Below are 26,070 nucleotides of genomic sequence, written 5' to 3'. Positions count from 1 at the left end.
AGAAACCCATGTCATAGAAAAGGAACACAAGGCACAACATCCCCTTGCTGGTCCTCTTTTAGCAGCAGGATGGAAGATAATAACGCGACCAGGAAACGGTCGAGCTTATGGAGATTCAATATATGTATCTCCATCAGGGGCTGCTTATCATTCTCTCCCTCTAGCTTTGGACACAATGAACCGTGAACTTTCGAAACAGAAGGAGAGAGAATGGGTTGGTTCTCTCTGTACAATGGATGGAATGACTAAGAAGGCTCTAATGGGTTATACACCTGATTTAAACGTACAATGTGATTCTTCTAGTGTGGGTCAGGCTATATCTGGTAAAAAGAATTACCATGCTGTGCGTGAACCAGTTGAGCCAGTGGTCACAATGGGGGATCTCTCTCTACCAAAAATAAAGAGAAATAAAACACAAAAAGCAAATCGGAAGAGAGAGAGAAAGGAAGGCGATGATGAAATGATCTTGAATGATGATGGAGAAAAGAACCCAGTTTGCAAAGTGAAAAGGAAGCGGAAATCAGGTGAGGGTACTATAGATCAGAATATTGCATTGGCAGTTGAGCAATCTGAAAAGGTTGGTTTATCTCGACACACTCAGGAAACTAGAAAGACAATACATTATGAAGGCGATGGAGATAAGATAACAGGGTCTCGTGCTATTCTGCATATATTGGGGCTTGGTGAGCAAGTATTTACACCGAACACTTGCGGAACCATTCAGCATGGAAATAAGTTACCAGGAGTTCCTGGTGCTTTTTTGAGTCCAGCAGGAGAACCAAGAACCACTCAAAGCACTAGTGGAGAGCCTAAAATTCCAACTAATGGGACTATGGATTTTATCGAGTTTATCACGGGTACACCACACATAGATGTTGAAAAGATGACAGCGAAAGAGATGCCAAATCTTGTGTTTCAAATGCAAAATTCAGAAAATTGGCTTTCACAACAAAGATCAGGTAAAGAAGTTGAAAAGGTGAGAGACAAAGAATCATCCATTTCTACGATTAAAAATCAAAATTTGGGAAATGAGTTTTTGCAAGCAAGGAAGGAATTATCAAATGAAATTGTTGCAATGAAATGTAACTCCAGCCATTTGGTGCCAGAAAAGGGGAAGAAATCTGAGAGTGCCACCATTGTAGCCGGCTTTGAGAGTAAACATGGAAAGGTAAAAGCGGGAAAACATTCTTTAACATCTGCTACCAAGAAGTCGGCCTCAAAGAGTTCCTCAATTCAAAACTCAAGGAAAAGAAACAGGGGTGGTGGGTGTGAACTTTTGGTGAGGAGATCCATGAAAGGTGAGAATCAAGAGGACTCCTTATTAGAAGGAAAGCGAAATGTTTTGTCTTGGTTGATTGATACTGGTTATTTGATTGAGAGTGAGTCAGTATTCTATAAGATTAAGAGAAGCACGGGTGGCACCTTGAGAGGTCGGATCACTAGAGAGGGAATCAGGTGTAATTGTTGTAGGAAGGTAGTGTCATTGTCGGTGTTTGAAGTTCATGCAGGGAGTTGTCTTTGTCAACCTTGGGATAACATTTGCCTTGCCTCTGGTAAGACACTGATGCAGTGCCTGAGAGAGGCTTGGGAAGAAGAAAAGAAGAGCAGGGAAGCTGGCTTGAGGGTGGTCGAACTCAATGGTCCAGATGAAAATGATGATACTTGTGGAATTTGTGCAGATGGTGGGGATTTGATCTGTTGTGATAATTGCCCTTCAACTTTTCATCAGGAGTGCTTGATGCTCAAGGTAAATTCTTCACATTCTTTGTGCTCATTTGCATTATTCTTGTTATGTTGCCTTTTTGAAGACCACCTCATTCTCATTTATATGCCAATTAACCTTTGTCTAAGGAATACAGGGTCCAAATAAGAAAAGGTTTTGTGGCCTTATGTGATACAGTTACAAATGTAAGGCTTATCCTAAACACCAATATTCCTCAAAAATGAATCTGAAATGGAACTGCAGTTTTACAGTATTATTATTGTTTAAGAAAACAAGTACTCCAGCAGCATAAAATCCACGCCCATCATCTTTAAATAGAGGGCTATAGGCCTAGCCAAGTGAAAAAATCAATTTGTTAACCAAGTTACAAAGATACTAGAGTAGCTACTATGAAGCGTAATATTGCTTCCTTCCTCCATCATTTACTGTGAGAAGCCACTGCGATTTGAAGCCTCATAAGGCACAAAATGCATATCTTCGCCATTGTCTGCTGAGTTTTGGTTCATTAAGGTTATTGTTTCACATGTAAATGAGTACACTTGTGCATCTTACTTGGACCTTTATAATCCAATTAGCTGGGATAAGGCTCAGATGATGATGATGAAGTGACCTTTATGATAATTTTTTCATAAACAGTTCTAGGTGACAACCTAGTTGGTGATATCATTATTATGCAAGAAAAATTATAATGCGGCGGCTGGTACATGATAAGCAGGGGGGGCCATGAAACTTGTAACAATAAGGGAGTGCCTGGAGTCTTGGATAAGAGTTTTTTTTATTTCTAAACCTTTTCGCCTCACAGTTTGGTACTAGAAATAATGAAGTTCCATAAAAAGAAAAATATGGTCCAAACTTCAGACAACAGACTAGCTAGCACAGAAAGGTAAAATGTATTGAACACTTGAAAAGTCTGGTGTTTCAAGTTTTGGACTATATTATCCTTACAGAAAAAGTGGTTTGTTATTCCAAATACCTTTGGAAGGTGAAATATAAAAGGATAAAGAAAATAAATTAACATGTCTAGGTACCTGCTTATAATTACAAGTTTTAAGGGGTACCAGCACTATCTTATAATTTTCGTTCTGGGTGCCAAACCCTATCATTTTCTGGAGTCCCAGAAACTTATCTTATAATTGTCCATTAGCCTAATTGCTCCAAACTTTAACTGTTTTTTTTCAAGGTGTCCCATGGTAAGAAAAAGTGACCCATCTGTTCTTAAATAATCATGTCATATGCGGTATATATACTTTTCCTCACATTCATGCACTGAGTTTTTGTTCGCATTTGATGTTTTTTTTCGGTAGATTTCCTTCTGTACTAGGATGACTTGTATGATGTCCTGTGCAAGTTACTTCTTTCCAGGACCTTCCCGAAGGAAGTTGGTATTGCCGACACTGTAAATGTGCATTCTGTATGCTGCCCTCGGACAAAGCTGATGAGAAATCTGTCTTGCTCTCATGTAATCAATGTGGTATCAAATGTGAGTAAGACTTATTTTTTATGCTCTATTGTGGTTATTAAATTTTCTATGGGCTTGTCACATCTCCTGTTGGCCGACCCTAAAGCTTGGATGATGATGATGCATAATCTCCTTTGAACAGACATCATGTAGACGAAAGTATAATAACAATCCAGTGGAACATAGAAAACCATGGTCCATTGGGGTAGTCACCATCCAATGAACTGATGGATGTCACCGTCCAATGAAATGATCAAAGTAATGGAGACAGAGGGGTAACCACCATAACATGACATGGCCATGATGGTGGGTCTTGCTCTCACTCTCTATTGCTGTCCGTCTTTGAGTGGATGGTGGGGACTCCGATGGATTGTAGTACACTTTCCCGTAAAATGTTGTACAAGATTGGAATATTAAAATAAAAGGACTGGATTTCTGCTTTCCGTACAGATCACTCAAAGTGCCTATATGGAAACACCATTCAAGAGATGACAGATGCTTTGACATATTGTGGGAACAATTGCCAGAAGGTGTGCCATTCTAGCACGATTCTTGTCTTCTGTGTGTTAGCTGTAGGTATCTTATTTATATGACATTTTCCTACCAAGTTGGGTTTTGTATAATCATATCTGTACTTCAGTCGCAATGTCAATGATAATTGATTCAGTGGTTAATATCACCCCTTTAATCTCTTAGGTTAAAATATACGAATCCTCTATTTGCCATCCACCCTAGACCTGCGAACCTTTCTCCATGTCATGAGGTAAAGCCTCTACTACAAATCCCTTCAGCTCCTGAAATGGGGATAGGGCCCCCCTTTCCGAGAAACCCCTACATCTAAGGAAATGCACTTCACGTACTTATTAACAATCACGGTGAATCCAATTGACAATATCAAAAAACAAGATGTCACATAGAAAACCAGTAGATAAAATACTATCTTATAGATCCTATCCTCACCGGATGCTGGAGCGATATAAGAACCTTGTTTCCATCGTATCATTAGGTTTCTCTACATCTACTTCTGCTGGTTCAAGGTATGAGATGCCTTGGGACCATGTTTGATATCGGATACTCATGATCAATGGGTACTTGTGACTACAATCATTAATTTAGCTGTTTTTTCTGGATAGGAGGTAATCTGGACATTTCCTTGTTTATGTAATTGTGAACTTTATCTTGTTATAGGAGTAGGCTCTAGGCAAAGGTGGTCAGGATGGCAGGTGTCACAACGTGATGTCTAGACTTCCATTCCTACCAGGTCCCAAGTTAACATTTAAAGGAAAAAAAGAAAGAAGAAGTGATTATATATTTGCCTAATAGAGAAAGTATAGCATAAAGAATGATTTTTTTTTTTTTGACTTGTTTGAAGTTCCAATACATCTAGAGATCCATATAATGGCTTTGGAGATATGACATGGTGTCCTTATTTACTTTTTTTAATTTTATTTTATCGTTTTCTGATTGGGGGGAACCCTTCTTTTTTTTTTTTTCCTTTTGGGTGGTGGTGGTGGGGGGTTTGGGGTTGGGGGGTAAACAGTGCTAATGTAATGTCAAACTAAGCAGCCCTTGGGTTCTTGATATTCTTGAGTCAACTTTCTACGATTAATCCAATGCATTACTGTTTATTTTGACTGGAGGGAAGCTTTGCTTATGGTCTTAAACGGTCATTTCCTAGGTCCTAACTTTGTTTTTTATATTGGTCTCTAGGTAGCTGTATGCTTATCAAATATTATTGGACTTCGAAATCCCTTGGAGGGAGGCTTTTACTGGACTCTTCTCAAGCGTCGTGATAAAGATGAAGGCTGCGTATTCAATCAAAGGCTTTCTGTTTTGGAGTGCAATGTGAAACTTGCGGTGGCTCTTTCTGTTATGGATGAATGCTTTGTTCCTCTAGTAGATCCAATATCAGGGTTGGATATGATTTCTCAAGTGGTTTACAACTGCGGGTAAATTCATGTCCTCTGTTGTATTTAGCTTGTTCCTTAGAAATCCGGTGTTGATAAATTTTGTGGAAGTTCTGAAAGTCATGACTCCAATTTGCCTGCAATTTTGGAGGAAGGATATCCTTTCTTGTGGCATCTGATTCTATTCTTTTCTCTTTTAGAGGTTTGAAATTTATTGACGTATATCTCAAGTGATAGATCGTAGTTAGCAAAACTCTGTCAAAGCACAATTTATTAAAAAAGGCTCCAATTTTTTTTTTTTTTAATTATTTTTAAAACAGAAGAGTTTTAGAATAATTTTAAACAACTTGATTTTTAGAAGAAAATGAAGTATTATATCATTTTCAAAAGAAATTTCCAAAAAACTTTCATGCTTACATAGACGTTTTCTTCTTTGGTATTTTTGTCAACTTAGTCATGGCTTATTGGGATATAGTGTGTAATTTTGCTTATTAGTTTAGTACTTACACTGTGAACTAACATTCTTTATTTTCCTTGAAAGTTAATGTAATTCAGTGGCCGACCCTTACAGATGTACGCACAAATAAGCATATGTACATCCATTTTTTTTAAACTTTTTCTTTCGTGTCAAATTAGAACCAAGCGTGGTCTTTTTAACTCACTGACTTTTTGGCACTTTTTTTTTTCTTTGGGCTGTTCTTTTGGGGTAAAAACCAAATTAATACTGACATTTTTGTTTATACACACATTCTCATAACACGTATTGGTAACTTTCTGATGGATAAAGCTCTCGCAGAGAGGTTTAATTCTTTTGCTGGGCAAGTTTTTACTTGGTATATCGTTGATGTAGTTTTAGGTAGATTCTTGTAGTTGACCATTGAGTTTCCCATAAGACTATTAGGATGATCATTGTTCAAATGAAAGGGCCTGCCTGCCTAGTGCCTAGATGGTCAAACTGCCACTCCCACACCTATGCAAGCCTCCTTTGGCACCCATGTGGCCTAAGCCTTAGTCGCCCCTTGCCCAAGGTCGAAAATTGTCCTCAGGCAACTTGTTTTTAAGGTTTGAGAAAAAAAGAAAAATTGGATTTGTGTGATAGATCGAAAAAGTTTGAGAAGTTTGAGAAATCATCACAAACCAAAGATTTGTCTTTTGGGGTTCATTATGAACTATCAAGAGAGGAATTGCTTCTTTGGATAATAGAGAAATAAAATGGTAATACATATTAAAATATTGCCAACTTATTAGCAACAGATAACAAAATAAAAAGCTAACATATGTTATCTAATCAACATGATTATCTTTATATGTTTAGTTGTAGGCGTATTATTAGATATAAATGATGGAAACATTACTGGGACATGTCAAAACTGAGGCGCCCACCTAGCACCTAGGCTGTTAGACCTTCCAGACCGCACAGTCATTGCCTAGCATCTTGGTTTGAAACAACGGACCGGTGACCTGGATCAGGTACCCCAAAAATCGTGTCAAACCGGTGAATGGGCGATTTGGATTGGAGAATCGACTGGATTGCTCGGTTTTGGTCTCAATAAAATTCAAAAACTTACTTAAAATTTCTAGAAGTAGTATTTTTTTAATTAAGTTTAAAAAAAAAATAAAAATTGGGGGTGTTACGTTATGTACTTTCATTATTTGCAAAAATACGTGACTACTAAGACATTGTTTCCTTGTTTGGATGTCTGTACTCTGTATAATCATTAATTATAATTTAAAATCATAAGAATGCATCAAAATGATTAAAAAAATATTAAAATCCATATTATTAGATTAAAAAATATAATACCCCTTATAAACTGAAATTTGTATCACATCAAACATTTATTAATTCTCTTTGCTCATCCAAAATTATCACAACCTATAATATTATAAACTGGAATTGGAATTATTGGTTTATATTCTATAATTATTTTACTATACAAATAAGAATAAATTTAAGTTTGTTTTATAATATCATCTAATTTTAAAAAATCTTATTTACAACTATAGCAAAAAAAATACATTATCTAACTTATAATACAAATAAATTAATAAATAAAATACAAGATTTTGTTATCAATGTAAAATTATTATAAGTAATATTATAAGAAATATGATTAAAAAAATTAGAAAACACTTCCATATCATGTGATTAAAAAGGATAATAAAACCCCTTATAAATATCAATGTTATGGCATCAAACAATTCTTAAAAAACAAGATTTTTACCGTAAAAAATGGAAAATAACAATATCGAAATTCGGAAAATTTAAAAAAATGAAAAAAATAATGAATCAAACCATATGCATCATAAGCCCCAATTTCATTAAATAAATATTAATTTCCGAAACACAATTTCTCAAAAATCCCCAAAACCGGTCCATATTAATGGCCCAAAATCTGTGCTCTTTTCGATTTCTATTCATTGTATTGGATCTGTAATATGGAATATAGATTCACTACGATCATTTTGAATCAAAATTCAAGAAATTTGATTCAAATTTGTGGAAGAACAAATTGGTATGGCGTAACCCTAAAATGTGTGGTACATTCATGCAAAAACAAATTTGTGGAAAAGAAATATGAAGTGAAATTTAAATATCCTAATCTATATGAGAACTGAATCTCTGTAGATCATAAACCCCTTCTAAAATTGGATCCAAATCGACCCCAATCCTCACTGTCGTCTTCAATTTTGGTTGACTATTAAAATTTCAGGAACTTTTCGGTTTGTTGACTTTGGAAGAAAAATCGATGGGGAATCGTAGCTTAATCGAACAAATTTCAACAAGAATACTGTATGGGATTCAATTATCTTAAAATAGAAACAAATTTCTGAAAATGTGGTTACAAATCTATGCTAAAATATCAAGAAAGGCTGATTTGGACGAAACCTTTTCAATCCACAAATCTCAGATTGTTACTAGAATCGATTGAGTATAGGTTTTATAACCATTTTCATTGATTTCATACCAATAATTCTCCAAAAAAGTGTCGCGAGTGGATAAAAAATTGATGGGACAATGAAAAACCTGTGAACGAAGTGCATTGTTTGTGTTTGAAAAGTGGAATAGCCGATTCCAGTGTAGTGAAATGGCGATCCACCCCACAGGAATCACCGATTCTAGGTGTGACTTGGCCGGTTCCCAATACACTGATCCGGATTGGCAGATTCCGATCCTGATTGGCGACTTTTTAAACCTTCCCTAGCGTATTTTTGAACATTAAGGATGATATATGTTGGTTATCAGAGATCACACATTATATCCATTTATATAATATATATATTAACTATTTGCTTGTCTTTTTTGGGGTGAATTAACTATTTGCGGTGTTACCATTTCTTCTAAATATTTCTATGGCGATTTGTAAAATTGGTCACTGCAGATCAAATTTCAGCCGTTTGAACTATGAAGGTTTTTACACTATCACTCTAGAGAAGGAAGATGAGATCATTTCAGTGGCATCTTTAAGGTTTGCATCTACAAGTTCTTTTCATCTTGATATATTTCGTTTCAAGTTTCTTTAGCATGGGCTGTCTCGGTTTGAATGTGAGCTGGTACAGATTTACTTTACATGTTAACATTGTTGAAATATTTGCACGCCCTGGCGCCTAGGCTGCCCTCGCAGGCAGGCAACCCCACTAGGTGCATCATCTAGAGCAACGGGGGCTCTAGGCTCCTGTTTAGATGGTCAAGGTGCCTCCTAGGCAGACACGAAGCGCCTTTGCTGGGGGGGTGCACCTCAGCCTGCTTCTTCTTCTTCTTCTTGCCCCCTCTCCCCGCCCTCTTCCTCCTCCTCCAATTGCATGGTAATTTATTCATATTTATGTCCTTTCGTTATAGGAGAAAGGATGAGACGACTGATCAGGGTGAAAGGCATCTTTCCCATGAAAGCCGCCTATTGGCTAGTGGGCGAAAACATTGTAGAATCAGAAATAGTGTGTGTGTGTGTGTGACAGAGAAAGTGGGTATAAATAAAGAATTGGAATAAGGGACATGAGTGAACATTTGTTAATCTCTTACATAGAAAAGTTTATCATCTACTTGTAAACACCTGCGATGCAAATGTATCAATGTTCTACATGAAAAAAGTGTGTTGTTAACTTGTAAACATCCTTGTAATTGGAGATGGGAGAGAGAGATAGAGTAGTTCAAGAAGACCTTCCTCCAGGAAACATGTTATATTTCCAAGGTGACCCACAAAATAAGATTAGAAAGAGAATTTAACCTAGAGGAGAGAGAGACAATTTCTAAAAGAATTTTTTGGTTTTTTCTGTTTTTCTTTTTTAGCAAAAAAATCCTAACAAACCCCTGCATCTTGAAGAAAATGGTATCTTTGTAAACGATGCCCCCCATTCTTCTTGTCTTCTTCTTCCCCTTGCCCCCTTCTTTGATGTTGCGCCTATGGGGTGCCTCAATCATGAGATACCCACCTAGGCGGGTGTCGAGGCAGCTAGGCCCCCTGGCCACTGCATGGCACTTTCTGAATCATTCAACACTGCATGGTAAATTAGCCATGGGTTTTTGTTATCCCGCCATTTTGCATAAATTAATCTAATGCCATGTGGTGCCTCCCGAATTCTTCAATGGGGCATGTTAAATTAGCAATGGATTGTTGTCATCTCTGTTATGTATGAATTATTTAAATGTGATGCTAGCCTCTGAAATCTTTCGAAGCATCTCTTCAGATATTTTTGATATATCATCGTTCTTTTTTTAAATTTTTAAATTTTTATGTTTTTGTGAATATGCATTTTGATGTCAATGAGTGTTCTATATATATCTTGTGATTCTATTGAACACTCTTATTGAATGTAAGTATGTTTTAATTATTTTTGGCAAGTGTCCAAAGTTGGACTCCAAACAAATGAAGCTTTCTGCAAGCTTTGCTTAGGGAAAAGGAAACATCAGGTTTTATGTAGGATACAATCAGTGAAACCTCCAAAACCAGGATTTATGAGGAACACAGAGTATACCTAATAGATAAGGAATTCTTCCTGGATCGTTTTGAGCTAGGGAGTCCCCCTCTTCCTTACCATCTTTGAGCACTTAGAACTAAGAGTCGGTGGCCCCTTCTACTGAACTTAAGAATCTCCTCCATTATATTAGCAAATCTCTGGCGATAAATATCCTCTTTCTAGGCCTATTTGATCACTTTTAGCTGATCAGGTTCCATAGTAAAGACCACAAGGAAAGCATTAAAAGAAAAAAGACAAAAAGTTTAAGCCATTTCAGGAAACCTCTAGCTTTAGTCCCTATGTATAGATTGGTATCGCCTAGGCCAGTCACTCTGCCAGCTGTCAACGAATTTCATCTGCGCTATTGGGATATATATGCCATGCCTGATAGTCTTGTGCCCCTTTGGGATCTGCTGAAATGGACATTGAAAGACCATCATGGCTGTTTATTGCCTTGCACCTTGGGTATAAGGTTAGCCGACCCAAATAGTTGGGAAAAGGCTGTGATGATGATGATGATGATGACCTAGAAGGGTCTGGCTGCCGCTTGAAGCGATTTTGAATCATATCACATTGCTCTTCAAAACCCGATTTTAAGCCTTAAATATTTTAAAGGTGAAACGAGGTATTTGATTAAATAAGTGAAATTTTTACTAAATGTTTGACTTCTTTAGTCGAATTTGTAGTGCTTATTTGTAAATGTAGAGGAATCTTATCTTTTATTTTTCTTTTACCAATAAATTTTATAGAAACCTCCTTGTAGAGAAATTAAACCCTAAACTAAGAACCTGTTGGGAATCTAATTACAAACTCAGTTGAGAAGTTTTTAAGAGCAGAGTACATCAAACTGAATATATATATTTTTTTGATGTCCTTGAATTGACTGCAATAGAGTTCTTGTCAGGTACAGAAGAAAAAAAATGTGGTTCTTGTCTATTAGGATTGTTTCTCGGGCCTGTTTGGTGATGCTTCTTCAAGAGAAATAACCCCTTAATGTTATAGGTACATCTGTATCTGAGTTTACTTCTTTAGTTCACTTGTTGGGGTTTACAAATCGAGAATAACTTACCTGAATTAATGCTTTATAAAGGGCCTGCCTCGGGCGCCTAGGTGGCACCTCAGGGCAAGACAGTGCCCTAGGTGCCTGCCCTCATTGGGCTCAGCCGATCTGTCAATGGAAAATGCCTCGGTTATGGACATTTTTTCTCATTCCCTCCCCCCCCCTACTTGAGGGGGAGAGGGAAAATGAATTTGGGGTATTCGTACCCCCCAATGTTCTCCCATACCCTAATCAATGTGTATAAAACAAATCAAAATTAAATATAATTAATCCTTCATTTTTGGATGGTGAACCTTTTTCTCTTGAAGAAATCAAATTCAATTAAAGCGCAGCTGATTTTTCTTTTGCTTGGAAGATCAACAATGCCTAAAGAGTGGAGTACTATTAAACTAAAGTATTGTTATGCAATCTTTGTGTGTATAATAAACTATATACTCACCACACACACGTGCAACACGTATACAGACTTTGCTAGACCTCGCAGCATAATGCTTTTTAAAATACTGATATGAACGTTTTTTTTTGATACTGTCAACATTGTATTAAGTAGAAAGAAAATTACTTTAATATAACCCCGAGGGGCTAGATACATCTCCGAGAGAGGTGATGAACAAGAACAAGCTTAGATTACAAAAAAGAAACAAAAGGGAGACTGTGCAAAATGTTGTTGAACTTGTGCTAATCCCATGAGGCTCCTTCCTTAGCTAGTGCGTCGGCCACTTGATTGGCCTCCCCCCAGATCCAAGAGACCTGCATATGCCTTCAAAGATCGGAAATATCATCAAAGATTTGCCAAAGTCTCCACTGTGGGGCAGATGAGTGGGAGGCCAAGGAAATGACATTTGCGGAGTTTCCTTCTACAATGAGAGAAGAGCCCCAAGAATGGTTGAAGAGCCTGAGCCCTTCCAAAACGGACTGTGCTTCTGCCTTCGCGGAATCTGCTGATCCAATGGAAGAGGAGAAGGATAGGAGGGAATCCCCTGGTGGTTTCTGAAGATGCCTCCTATTTCGGTCGGTCCTGGGTGGCCCATTGAAGACCCGTCAAAGTCAAGTTTTACATTGTCCACCTCGGGAGGCCTCCATTGGGCTGAGCAGGGCACTTTCCTTGGTCTATGGGAGAGGATGTTAGCTCAATTTAGGTGGAAGTCAGAGGTAGACAGGAGCCTAAAGCTTCTGTGATTGGTGTCCCAAAATGTCACCATTCCCCTGGTGGTTTCCAATTAATTTATGGATGGGGGAGAATTTGTCTTGGAATATTCTGTTGTTTTTTTCTTTCCAAATGGCCCAAAGGATAGCTGCAGTCATGGCTTTCCAAAGCATGGATCCAGACTTTGGCCACGGAAGGAGGGCTGCGAGCCGATATAGGTGGGTCACCGATTGGGGGGTTACCCAATTCCAACCGAAGAGTTTTGAAGAGTCTCATTCCAAATATTGCCTGCAAAAGGGCAGTGGTCTCCTCATTGGAGAAACACATCACACATCTATTAGGGGCTTGGATTCCTCTCATTTGGAGTTGGTCTATTGTTAACACTCTAACCCACATGGTGAGCCAGTTGAAGACCTGAATCCTGGAAGGAATGAATGAGTTCCATGCTTTGGAAATGCTCGGGAGATTTGCAGTACTCCCGAAGGGGGGGGGGGGGTGAGTTTATTTTGTGGAATAGGGAGGATACCGAGAAAATCCCCCCGAGGGATCCGGGAGGGGAAAAGTTCATTTATGGAGGCTGTACCATGGGGAGGATGAAAGACGGTATTTATGAGATAGGATGTGATGCCACAATTGGCCCCCTTGAGTAGCGAGGCTCCACCACCATTTATGAAGTAGCACCAGGTGGTTCTTTTTCAGGTTGCTTATACCCAGTTCCCCTGCTGCTCTGGGTTGGCCCATGATGTTCCATGCTAAAAGATGGTATTTTTGGTGTTTCCATCACTGGAACATAGAAAGTTTCACTTGAGGTGTTCAAGCCCGGAGGCCACCGAAGTTGGTAAGTGTAAGAGAACTGCTTTTATTACGGTTGATCTACTCGTGGGGGAGAGGTATCTCCTTTTCCAAGTCGCCAATTTCCTCTCGAATTTATCTTTTAGGTGACTCTACTAGGCGTTTTTGGGTTTATCATGGCATAGAGGTAGACCAAGGTAGCTGGAGGGGAGAGTGTCTACTCTACAACCTCAACTATCGGCTAAATCTTGGACGGTAGAGGGATTTACAGCAATGCCGATCATTTTTTACTAATTGAGATTAACCTTGAAGCCCGTGGCTAAATGGAAACAATGCAAAAAGAGTAGTAGGGATTCCACTAGATTGCTGGAAGCTTCATAGAAAAGAAGCTTGTTGTTTGTGTATTGAAGGTGCGAGACAGTGGGACCATGGGCCCCTATTTTGAAGCCATTCACAAGGCAAGTTTGGTATAACCTTGTCGTCGCTCTATTGAAGACTTTCGCCTCGATTGCAAAGAGGAATGGAGAGAGGGGTTGGCCTTGCTTAAGACCTCGAGAGGAGGAGGAAAACCCCTTGGGGGAGCCATTGATTAGATTGAAAAAAAATGGACCTTGAATGCAGCCCCAGATCCATTTCCTCCACCAGAGACCGAAGCCCATCCTTCTTTTGGTCTCCTCGAGCACATCACAATTGACGTGGTCTTTGGCCTTTTCCCAATCCAATTTGACAATCAAACCAGGGGATTTTGAGATGGATCTTGACTGGATGAATTCGTTTGCAACTAGAGCACCATCCAAAAGTTGGCGATCCTTTACAAACGCGCCTTGATAGGGAGAGATGATGGAGCCTAAGACCGACTTGAGTTTTGAGGACAGCACCTTTGCCAAAATCTTGTAGGAGCTATTGATGAGGCTTATAGGTCTGAAGTCTTTGAGCTCCACCGCACCTTCGTTCTTTGGGATGAGGGCAATGGATGTGGCATTCATTCCCTTATAGATGACTCCTTGGTCGTGGAATTTCGAGAAGAAGGCAACGCGATTGGGACACATAAGATCCCAGAAGCATTTAAATATAGCCATTGGGAAGCCGTAGGGGCCAGGGGCTCTGCTTGCCCCAAAGACTACATGGCTGAAAGAATCTCATGTTCATCAAATGGCCTTTCGAGCCATTCTGCTTGTTTAGTGGAAATAGTTATGAAGGAATGATCAGCCATTTAGGGGGTAGGCCGAGAGGGGGCCCTGAAGAAGTTTTGGAAGTGCTCGATAATAGTAGCTTCAGTGGTTGAAGGGTTATATATGCAAGTTCCATGGTGACAGATGTGGGATATAGAGTTGTCCCTTCTTCTACAATTAGCAATCCTATGGAAGAAGGCTGTGCTAAGGTCACCACTTCAGCCATTTGACTCGAGAACGTTGTGCTCAGAAAATTTGTTCAGTGAAAATTTTTTCTTTTCTAAGAAAAGAGTTTTTGATCCTGGAAGTGCCCGGGTAATTGCCTGCTCCAGGATTTCAAGGATAGCTTAAGGAGAGATAATTTCTTTTGGAGTCTAAACCCTGCCCAGCCAAGAGCTGATGAGGAGTAGGATCTTCACAAGCCCGGCAAACTCTCAAGGAGAGTAGGTTCTTCCAACCAGCAGAGTTCAAAGCGAAAGGGTTTAAGGCTTCTAGGAATAGGGTTAATGTCCAAAAGGATAGGTTTATAGTCAAAAGTTGTTTTGTGTAGGGCCAAAGAGAGGGGTACTAGAGACAGTAGAGTCCCATTCTTGGGAACAAAGAAATCTATCAAGCTTTGAGAAGGAAGGGAAGACGAGGAGTTATTGGACCAAGTGAAAAGAGTTCCTTGAAGAGGAATGTTCAAACGTTCGTGCCGATCTATGAAGTCGGCAAATTGAAGCATAATTGGGGAAATTATTGAAGTGCAATTCCTTTTGTGGGACCACCTTGTGACATTGAAGCAGTGTTTCAAAAAGCGCTAGGCAGGTCCTAGGCAGCCTGGGGGGTCCAGGCTGCCTAGCGCCTAAGAGGGTGCCCAGAACCTGGGCAGCCCAGTTGATTCCAAAAAGGATTTTGCAGTTATGTCAGTTATATATATTGTATAAAAAATAAAAATTAAGTATTTAGGGCACATCATAATTCAAATTATACTACATATTAGCGTTTAGCACACACTCCATAGGCATAACCATAATCCATAAGTCGGTTCATACTCCATATCCAATTAAAACTTAAAATTTACCAACCAACCAAATTACTAAACCAAGTTACCTAATAGTATCAAACCAGTACTGCAGTACACCACCATGAGGAGGAAAACAAAATTGAATTATGAAATTAATACTTGAAGACTCAAAAGAATCTCAACAGTTCAATACTTCAATCAAAGTTCAAAGTTTAATAATTATTCAACATTCATCATTCATTCATCATCATAAAATTTAGGGTCAGCTCCATTGGCATCATATTCATCGGAGTCGTCACCCTCCTCGACATATTGGTCATCCTCGTTCTCCTCCGTCTCTTCTGAATCTGCCTCTTCTTTCTCCTCTTCTTCCACCCTTGTTCTCTGTGCAGAAGATCTAGTGGCCTTAGAAGGGTCAACTGATGTCCCTGAAGCATCCATGACCATGTTCCGTGTCAATCCTTCATGCCCCTCGACCTCATCATCATCAATTAACCACTCCATAGCATTGTCCATATTTTTGATCTGATGGGGCCTTTCTTATCTCTCTTAGCAAACCTGTCGTTCAAGAATCGATTGTACTTGACATAGACTAGGTCATTGAGCCTCTTTAATTCAAGCATATTCATGTTCTTTATATGAATCTAACAAAATCAAATGAAACTAATTAAAATCTCATATCTATGGTTCATGTATTATTTATAAAATTATACAAATTACCGTTACGGCCTTACCCCCTCACAAGTACTCCAATTGCGCTCACAACCGAATGAAGAAGTGGTTAGGTTTAAGATCTGAATGGCCAACTTTTGTAAATTTGGAGAACTACACCCATGTTGGCTCCACCAATGGGCTGCAAAGATATAGAAAAAAATCATAAATAAATAATAGAATTGCTTGATTACTTGAACTTGATGAACTTAAGAATATTATTAATACTTGGATCAATTTTGGCCCTTTGCCTCCTTGCCATTGGACTCCCAAAAGTCTTTAATGAGCACTTGTAATTTATCAGCTCATCAGCGCATATAATATCTTGGATATCAGGATCAGAGACTAACACATCTACGCACTTATTGAATCTGGTCATTTGTGTGTATATCCTTGTCAGCATAAAAAAAAGTTGGGTTAAAATGATAACCAGCTGCATGCAATGTCCCACTTCTCATCAATAATCTCCCAAACAGGCTTGTAGCGGGTTTCGTCATCATTGAAATTTTGGGTTATCTCTCGTTTGTATTTCTCCATAGCCTCATAGATGTAGCCCATAGAAGGCTTGTCATTATCAACCATGCAAAGGACTTTGATAAGAGGAAAAAATACCTTAAGAGCGTCCTTCACCCTCCAAAAAGCCTTGAAAGGATAATATCTCTCACCTTCTTCCCAACCTGATCCTTAGACCACTTGCATGCGCTCCAATCATCCGAAGTAAACATCTGCCTCAACTGCACTATCCTCTAATGTATGCTATGTAGGCATAAGTATCAGGTCGCAAATCTCATGACCCCAAGCCTCACAATCTCTTTCTTCTTTGTAAAGCTACGCATCATGCTGAGGGTGAGATGGTGGCTATAAATGAAATTTGTAACTAACTTGGCCTTCTTCATTGTACCTGATATCTTGGTTAAACTGCCATGAGCCTGAAGCATGAGGTCTATACAATGTGCTGCACATGGTGTCCAAAAGATTCTAGGATAAGCTATGCGCAACAAATTAGCCGCAATAACATCAGGAGCAGCATTGTTTGTGACAACCTGTACAACAAGATGCTCCCCAACCTCCTTGATTCCCTTCTCTATAACTTGAAATATGTAATGGGCATCATGGATATGATCAGAGGCATCAATAGACTTAAAAAAAAAAGTCCCTAAAGGACAATTCATAAGTAAATTCATCTGACTTCTTCTTTTCCTATCACTCCAAGCATCAGTCATAATAGAAACCCCATACTAAGCTCATGCATCATTCTTAACTTCTACAGCTTCCTCGGTGATACTCATCGCCTTTTTTAAAAAAGGCTCTAAAAGCTCATATGGCGTTGGGGGTTTCATCTCAGGGCCAAATTGGCCAATTGCCTCTACCGCGACATAGAAGCTGCTTAAGTGAGCGGTATTGAAAGGAATGCCCGCTTCATAAAACCATGTAGCAAGATAATAAGCAGCTCTATCTCTCTCTTCCTTCTTGATTCTATTTTCAATGGTGGTTTGCTTTTTTGTTTTCTCTCTTGCAGCCTCAGTGTCAGGCCGAGGTAGAAAACTATCCATAGGGTCTCTAACCCAAGGTTTCTTAGTCCCAGAATTAGAACCAGAAGCAATTACAACTCCCTTCCCCTTTCCCTTAATAATGGATTGTTCAACCTCTTGCATCCCTCCCCAATCCTATCTTCATCACTATCATCATCATCATAATTGACCCGAACCGCAGACCTAATCTCTGCTATAGAGGCAAATCTCTCATCTTTTTTCATTTTTACCGTACTAAAGAAATTGTTTATTTTCTCTTTAACAACATCAAGAGTCTTTTTACATGGGGCAACATCCTCCCTGATTCCGGCAAGATGTTTCTTGAACCGGTTTATGCCCCCTTTTTGTATCCTTATCACAAAACTTGCATCTTATGCATTTTTTATCATTAGAATCTGGGTTATAGCGATATTTCCAACTGGGATCACCACTCCTATTAGATCCCGAAGAAGATATCTAAAAAATAATGCAATTTACTAAAGCAATAAAAAAAATCACTTACTTTGAGTTTGATTGCTCCATCTTCGAACTTCCACCTCAAAGATGCTTTTAAAGGCTCAAAATCTTCTAAAAAGCCCCCAATAGATTTGTAAAACATCAAAAATTAAATCTAGTATCAATGGGTGATGTTTTGATCATTTGTTGTTAACTTTGAGAAACCTTTCGATATTAAAGAATTCACCAAAAACTAGTTTTTTGGGGGCTTTCTCTCTCTAAAATGGGCTCCAATAAGTTTTAGATTTCAAATGAACCTAAAACCCCAAATTTTGGCTCTTTAGTGCAAAAAAATGGACAAAAAATGCCCCCATCGAAACCCATTTCCACCTTGGGTGGGGCGTAGGCCATAGGCGGCCGCCCAGGGCTGGGCACTGGGCGCCCGCCTAGGTAGGTTCTCTACCGCCTAGGGTCGGCTCCCTAGTTTGGCCGCCTAGGCTTGGGCGATGCTCCCAGGCCTTCCGGACCGCCTAGGTGCTGGGTGGTTCGCTTTTTGAATCATGGCATTGAAGTTACTACCGATATGCCGTCGAAAAGGTGGGCGAGTGGCAGCGGCATCTCGTTCTTGCCAAAGAAGAGATCGAGCTTGGTCCAAGTTTGGACCATACACCGTAGAGAATTTCCAGGGGAGGCCGTCAGATATTCTAGACAAGGAGATTAATATGGAGTGGGATGCACACCATGAGTCCAAGAGGACAAGGGAGGAAGCATCCTAGATGACCCATACACCTCCTGACGCTCCTTTTGCTTGGAGTGCAATCCATTGGCAAGGTCTGCGACCCCACATCTTCCTTACTTGGAGAAGAGATTGTGTAGAAAGCTTAGTTTCTATTAAGGCCAAGAGCGAAGGGGAGTGTTGTTTAGAACAAAAGTCTGAGATTGCCTGGGATTTCTGAGTGGAGCCAAGCTCCCTGATGTTCCATACTAAGATTTTCATGGTCTAGGGAGGGAAATGGATCTCCTGGAGAACCGTCTAAGTGGGACAATGGGTTCGAGAGGCCCGTGGAGAGGTCGGGGTGTTGGAAGAGGGAGTAATCCCATGGTCATAATCTATCCCGCATGCGAGATTTGTGAGTGCTTGAGAGCCTTGGTACTGACTTTGAATCTTGATTGAGCATTGGATTTGAAAAATGCTTTAACATCTTCCTTGGACCCATCGAACTTGGAGCTGATGACTCGCAACACTTGGTCCGCGTTACCCTGTGTTCTGTCCATAGCTGCTACAAAGCTTGAATCCATGGAAAGGGTTGAGGATGATGCTGTTGCGCTGGGTGTCGAGGATGGAGGAGGGGCCCACACATTGGCCGTGTTGGGGGATAAGGAAACAGGGAAGATTACAGGGGGTAGAGGAGCAGCAAGGCTGGTGAGGGGGAGGGTCGAGGTTCACGGGGGGAAGGGTAAATGCACCGAGGTCATAGTTGGGGACGACGGGGATTCAAGGCAAGGAAGTTTAGGGGAAGCAGGAGAGGGGGGCGAGAGAGCCTGAGGAAGGTGAGAGGGACAGAGAGGAGGCATTAGGGCAAAATGAGGCAATATAAATGGGCCAGCAGTGTTTTAAAAAGCACTAGGTGGCGCCAAGGCGGCCAGGGGAGGTCCAGACCGCTCAGCTCCTAGGCTGACGCCCAGCCAGGTGCCTAGAACTTGGGTGCCCCAGTAGAAAGAAATTGTTTTGGGGTTTTTTTCTCTAAATTAGGCTCTAATGGGTTTTAGGTTTCAAATAACCTAAACCCCCCAAATTTTCCCCTTTAGCATTAAAAATATGACCCAAAAATGCCCTCAACAAGCGGCATTTCTGCCCCTAGGTGGGGTGCAGGCCATGGACGGCTGCCTGGGTGGCTGCTTAGGTGGGTTTAAGTGGCTGCCTAGGCGGGTGTCCAGGGATATCCGCCTAATTTGGCCGCCTAGGCTTGGGCGATGCGCCCAAGCCTTTTGGACCGCCCAGGCGCTGGGTGGTCCACTTTGAAGAACACTGTGGGGGGGGGGTGAGAAAGAACAAGGACATGGGCCAGAGAGGGGGGGGGGTGGGATGTTGAGATGGCTAAGAGAGGTGAGGTGGCCGGGGACTGAAGGTAGGGGGAATGGCCAAGTGAAGGGGGAATAAAGGGACGTGAATGGAAATAGGCGGGAGAGGGGGGGAGGGCCGCAATTGACAATGGGGAAGCCACAAGAGACAGCGAGGGTTACCAGCTTGTCTTGATCTATTCAGGCGTTCCATGGGAGATAAGGGGGAGAAGGTTTTCCAGCAAAGGTAGGCGGGCACTGAGAGGAGAAAGCAAGAAGTCTCCTGGCGATGATGGGAAGAGGGAGGAGAGAGGGGGGGCGGGGGTAGGCAAAAGGGAGGGGGAAGCAACGGGCGACCAGGGAGGGGATCCATGGAGGGGTGCAGGGGTGGGGATTGGGGGAGATTGACGATCCTCAGGAGAAGGGGACGATGATGGAGGGGGCGGCTGAGGAGAAGTGACAAGGGGATTGATGATGGAGGACAAAGGGGCTAGGTGGATTTGGGGGGGAGGGGAAGCGGGGGGAGAGGCGGGGCTGAGAGGGTGAGGACAAATGGCACAGAGAGGGCAAGGACACGCTTGGGAAGGACGGGAAGGTTCTTTTGGGGGGGAGGGGGGGTTAGGCAATGATGAGGCTCGAGGCAAGCTAGGGAAGTGGAAGATGGGGTTGGCTTGTGGGACGAGGGAGAAATGTGGAGGGAAGGAAAAAGGTTCTTAAAAGATGGGAGTAGGAGGAACCATGGAGATGATTGGGGAAGATGCCACGTGGCCAGAATTAGAGGAGGGCGGGGTACGACTATGAGATATCTGGATAAGCAGCAGGAATCTTATGATGCATTGGGACCAAGGATGGCGGTCGAAGCTCTCATTGCCAGTGCAGTCGATAGATTTGAATCCTTGAGTCGGGGATTGGTGATGATGGATCGTACTGTGACATAGGAGACCGATCCTCGGGATTGACAACAGGAATATGAGCGGATGAATAGGGAGGGGTGAGCATGCCAGGTGGGGTCAGAGGGGGAGGTGAGCTTGAGGACCATTGGAGAGCGAGAAGGTTGTCTTGTGTGGCAGGGTCTTGGGGTCTTGAGGACCACGGGGGCTCCACTCGGCCTGGGCTCTAGTTTTGCGTTGAACCGTGGTCCATCCATCAAGGTCTTTGGCCATGGATGAAGGGCTAAGGGAAGAGGCTTGCCCTTGAGCATTGGGGGAGGCAGGGTTCCAGGATAGGGCTAGGTGAAATAAAGCTCCCCCCTGACAAACCCAAAGGAAGGAAGGGAATGATGATGGATCCAAGACTTCCACCAACAAAAGGATGGAGTCGAGGGGAAGGTACTCGCAGGACTTCCAATGGATTGCTACAAGTTTACTCCGATAGAGGAGAATGTGTTCCTGTGCCAAGCATGGAGGGGAATGTGGTCGATCCTCAACCAGAACTTCTGAGGCACACAGACATCCAAGGAAGGGGACCAAGAGGCCAGAGAGAGAGCTGCTCCTTTGGAAGGTGGCTGGGAATATAGAGCCATGTTGGCCCCAGTTGGGGATGGTAAGTTGAAGAGGATGCGGCCTTTTGAGAGGTGTATGCAGGCCAACTCCGCTTCTTGCCAAAAGGACTGGCCCCATTTCTCTAATCCGTGGACATCATCTCTACGGGGGTGAAAGTTACCCACCAAAGCAGAGAAAAGGCGGAGGGGTGACTTGGAAGGTGGGATGGCATGGAGAGGTAAGAAAAATAGGGCAGTCAGACCGAAATGGGGGTGAGGTAGAGGAGACAGAAGAGGGGACAGCAGAAGGGGGCTCACTGGACCGGGGGCTGGCCAAGAGGAGGATGGATGATCAGGGGGTATCACAGAACGAGAGGATGACAGGGGCCTGAGAAGATGGATGTAGTTGCGATAAAGGGGTGGAGGCCCTATGGAAGAAGGTTGGGGTAAAAGGGGGAGCTTCCCTTTGCCGTTCACCATTCTATAGTCATGGTTACCATCAAAGTTAGCTTAGAATCTGTACCAAATCAGTGTATCAATCTTAAAAAGTTTTCCAACTTGCCACATCCCTTTAAAGATTTGTACCACACATTTCGGCCTTCCATAGGTAAGTACTAAGTAGTTTCATTGACATGAACTTTCAACCTCATTTTTAAACTTGAATCTTTGAAATTCTTTTTTCCTGTAGATTAAATAGATCTGAACAGGGTTGGCTTGACTATATTATGTTTCTATTTGAATAATTTTATTGATTGTTTCACCACATTTAAACGTACCATTACTCTTTTTATTCACTAGAATTGGAATTTTTGTAAATTTTTATAGGCTCCACGGGACAAAGCTGGCCGAGATGCCATTCATTGGAACAAGACCCATGTATCGAAGAAGAGGCATGTGCCGTCGTCTTCTCATCGCCATTGAAAATGTATGATTTGTTCAGATCTTGTCTTTGAGTAGTATTTCATAGTAATACTTTGCAGACACTTATTTGGCTTCTTATTATAACCTTTTGGATTAATCGTCATTGAAACTATATGATTTGTTCAGATGTCGTCATCTTCTCATTGCCATTGAAAATTATGATTTGTACAGATCTTGTCTTTGAGTAGTATTTCCTAGCATACTTTGCAGCCATTTATTTGGCTTCTTCTTAAAACCTTCTGGATCACTCGTATGTGATATTTCATGTTATATTTCGTTGAGCTAGTTTATATTCAACAATTTAATGTTTTTTTTTTCTTTATGAGACACAGTCGGAAGATTGACATCATAAGGTTTGCAGTAATGATTTCCATAGCCATGCACCAAACGCTTCAAATTTTATTTCCCTTGATCTTGTCCTTATTAAGATGGTAAATGACCCATTTATATTTTTGTATAACGAAATTTATTTTGAATTTTAGAGTTCCATTTCATTGGAAACTTCTATGTTATGATTTCTTACATCTCTTGGGACCTATCAACTTGTGGTGGGATCCTTATTTAATGCTGCTAATGTAGTTCTATCATCTGGTGTTTATTCTTTTTTGGGATGTTTAGTGGACAAGAAAATAGAAAAGTGTTAAATTTCCTCCTCCTGTGAAAAATTTGAGGGTTTTATTGAGCTCTCTAGATTTTTATTTTTTATTTTTTTATTCTGTTTTGGCCTCCTGGAAATGTTTCCTAATTGTAATTTGCGAAAGTGCTTGTCATTTTTATAAAAGATAAAGGGATTGTATACAAAGAGACCATTTACCTCTTGTACAAGGAGGTCACAATTATTCTTGTCCTTTAGATTTCAAAATGGGTTGTTGTAAGAGTCTCATTGATTGGACAAAGTTCGAAAAAAAACAAATATCTCAGATTGCATGACTAACCCAAGCCATCCAATTGGACATCTAATGAGTGGGAATAGTTGTGACCTCCTCTTGTACGAAAGATAAATGGTCTCTTTGTAGACAATCCCAAAGGTAAATTGGTTACACTTTTCATCCTTGCAAAAGTTGCTAGCACTTCAGGGCCTTGATGAGGTAGGGTTCATCTACTTTTATATATCAATCCAGTCTGTTGCAACCTTATTTTAACTTGATGTATACCTCTACCAAAAATGAAAATATGCTTTTCCGAGTTTTTGAAAAACTCATCTTTCTCGAATGTGCAGTGCTTTGAGCAATGTTGTATCTCATTTGAAAGATATACATGCATTGTAAATTAATCAATATATGCTACATCATATGTGGATAGGGTGTCGATTCTTTATGGAGTATGTTGCTGTTTGTTTGAGGAATCTGTTGCTATGAACTATTATTTTCTACATGAATTTACTGTCATAGCCAAGCAATATCAAATAAACCTTGCTTTATAGGTTCTAAAGCTATAAAGCAGTTTACACATTTTTTCTTCTAGTTTTCATTATTTGGAAGTCAAAGTAGTATTCATTCCTCTTTCTTTCTAAGCCCTAGAAGTTGAATTTTGAGGTTCTTGCCATTCTCGTTTGACCTAAAGGTTCTGATCTGGAAAATCATGCAAAGTTTATGCCTTAAAGGTCCCACTCTTGTTATTCTTTGTTCCTTTTTTCTCATGCTTTCTATGTTGGTGTTTAAGTTTACCTAACAACATGGTTCTTCTAATTAGACTTTGTGGAAAATGCCCCTAATTTATGCGTGTGTATTAATGAATTGCTTGTGTTTTCAGATGTTATCTTCACTAAAAGTTGAGACACTTATAATTCCTGCAATTTCTGACTTGCTGGAGACCTGGACAGAAGTGTTCTCTTTCAAACCTTTAGAGTCATCTCACAAAAATGAAATGAGGAAGTTAAACATGATGATTTTTGCTGATACTGTTTTGCTGCAGAAGTCCATATGCATGGTCACAAAAGAAGATATGCAAGAAGGTAGAAGGTTTTCTTTAACATGGTCATTGGACTTGTTATTCCTTTTTTCTCTTTGAAAAGTTAGTGTATCGTGCCTGGGCATCTGCAAATATTATGCAGCTGCCTCAAAAACCCATAAATATAAACTGGTCCCTTGTTCTGTTGCTCTTTTCTTGTGACCATTTTACTCTTCTGAGTCTGGTACTCAAAATAAAGGACCAAAATTATTCTAGAGAAATGGAGGTCACGCTCGACTAGGGAGTTGAGGAGGGTAAAATGCATTGAAATTCGCATTTTACCTTTGTATTCTCCCTTTAAATTTCTGGGCTACATCTTTCGAAAAGATTTGATCCCTTAGTTTGAGGGAGTGTGATTGTCCACAAACTTGCTTTAAATTATATTTTTCCGGTGCGCAGCTTCATTAGTTAGAAGCATCCTATGTCACTGTGTCTGGAATTTCAAAAATTGTTCCTCAACACACATTCTTTTTGCTCACTGTGATCTTGTGCAGGTAGTAGGCATGCTGCTAATGTTGGTAAACTGGGGAACAACATCCAGGAACCTAAGAGTTTGTTGAACTTGTCTGGTTCAATGGATTCCAATGGTGCTTTAATTGGCATTGGACATCCTTCAAGTCGGGCTTATAATAGATTCATAACTGAGGAATCTGGACCAAAGAACACTACCCTTGGGCCTTATAAATTTATCAATGATCACGTGGTCTCCAAAAGCCCTATGGAATTTTTCCAAGAGAAAGCTTCAAACTCAGCTAATTGTGAAGTATATTCTGTTCAGGGTTTTGTATGTCCTCAAGCAATGCATCATTTGGATACTACGGTCGATAAGAGAGTTGTTAACATAGGACTGGTTGATACTTCATTGAGCTCTGAAAACATGCTGAAGTTAGAAGATCATAGCCCACTATGGACGCAAAGTACCAAAGAGTCAAGGGATACCCATGTGGATGTCAGGCATTGTGGTCTTCCTATGGAGAATTTGCTCAGTATTCAGAGCTAACTGGAGGGGGATAAACACTTTGGTTACTCGAACCAGTAGTTGCCATTTCTATTGCATATCCTTATCATCTCTACAGCTATGGTGTGCTGATTGGAGAACGAAGGTGTGCATAGCTTCTCACAAGAACTCATCATCCATAAGTGGTACTTTGACTTAAGCCTACCCAGACGAATTGTTAACTAATAAACAAATTTTGAGGATCTGGCTCCCTTTTCTCCATTTCCCTGACATGGATATTTTGGAAAGGTCCTTTACGTCTCCCAAGCATTTAACATCGTTCTAATGTGTCAGAATGCCTGGGTATTCAGAATGCAGCCACTGCTGAGGCCCTGAAATGCTGTGGAGGTTGAGCCCATGTAATTTTCTCTTGCTTGACAGAATCTTGGTGGAAAAGGTGTTGGGCATTGGAAGCTAGCCTGAAAATACCAAACAGTCTCTGTGAGAGATTGTTAAAATCTTCAGCTTAAGTATTTTGCATGAATAGAAGAGAACATAGTTTGAGGATGCCCCACAAACTCTGAAATGATTTACAGAAAGATACAGGCTTGTCTGCTGTGAAGTCATGCTCTCTAGTTTTCACACATTTGGCTTTTTAAAATTGTGACCATTTTGTATATATTTAAGATGCAAGTTATTTGATGGGGCTGCTTGAGTTTTTGATCATGTAAAAGGTTTCATGGCGCCCTTTTAAAACCTTTTGTGTTCATTTGTTTGGAAAGAAAATGAGAAATCACCATGGTTTTACTGCATTGCATAAA

At 40.6% G+C, this 26,070-nt stretch overlaps 1 protein-coding gene across 1 annotated transcript; it reads left to right on the top strand.

The window, feature by feature from the left end:
• On the top strand, positions 1-26,070 carry LOC18444459 (uncharacterized). The gene is made up of 8 exons (XM_020673694.2): positions 1-1,747; positions 3,086-3,203; positions 3,633-3,712; positions 4,893-5,131; positions 8,473-8,559; positions 22,267-22,366; positions 24,115-24,316; positions 24,807-26,070. The coding sequence occupies exons 1-8, from the start codon at positions 176-178 to the stop codon at positions 25,310-25,312; spliced, it is 2,904 nt and encodes a 967-aa protein (XP_020529353.2). The 5' UTR covers positions 1-175; the 3' UTR covers positions 25,313-26,070.

This window comes from Amborella trichopoda, chromosome 11 (genome assembly GCF_054954075.1).
Source record: "Amborella trichopoda isolate Santa Cruz 75 chromosome 11, AtrichopodaSantaCruz75HAP2 v2.0, whole genome shotgun sequence".
Classification (NCBI taxonomy): Eukaryota; Viridiplantae; Streptophyta; class Magnoliopsida; order Amborellales; family Amborellaceae; genus Amborella; species Amborella trichopoda.
The sequence above is the reverse complement of the archived record's forward strand: the minus strand, read 5'-3'. Positions and strand labels throughout refer to the sequence as shown.

Excerpts from the sequence above, each read along its gene's own strand:
- LOC18444459 (XM_020673694.2), top strand. The coding sequence starts at position 176 with ATGAACCGTGAACTTTCGAAACAGAAGGAGAGAGAATGGGTTGGTTCT. Across the intron at positions 3,713-4,892 it reads GTGGGAACAATTGCCAGAAG|GTAGCTGTATGCTTATCAAA; the intron begins GTGTGCCATTCT and ends ATTGGTCTCTAG. Across the intron at positions 22,367-24,114 it reads TTCTCATCGCCATTGAAAAT|ATGTTATCTTCACTAAAAGT; the intron begins GTATGATTTGTT and ends TTGTGTTTTCAG.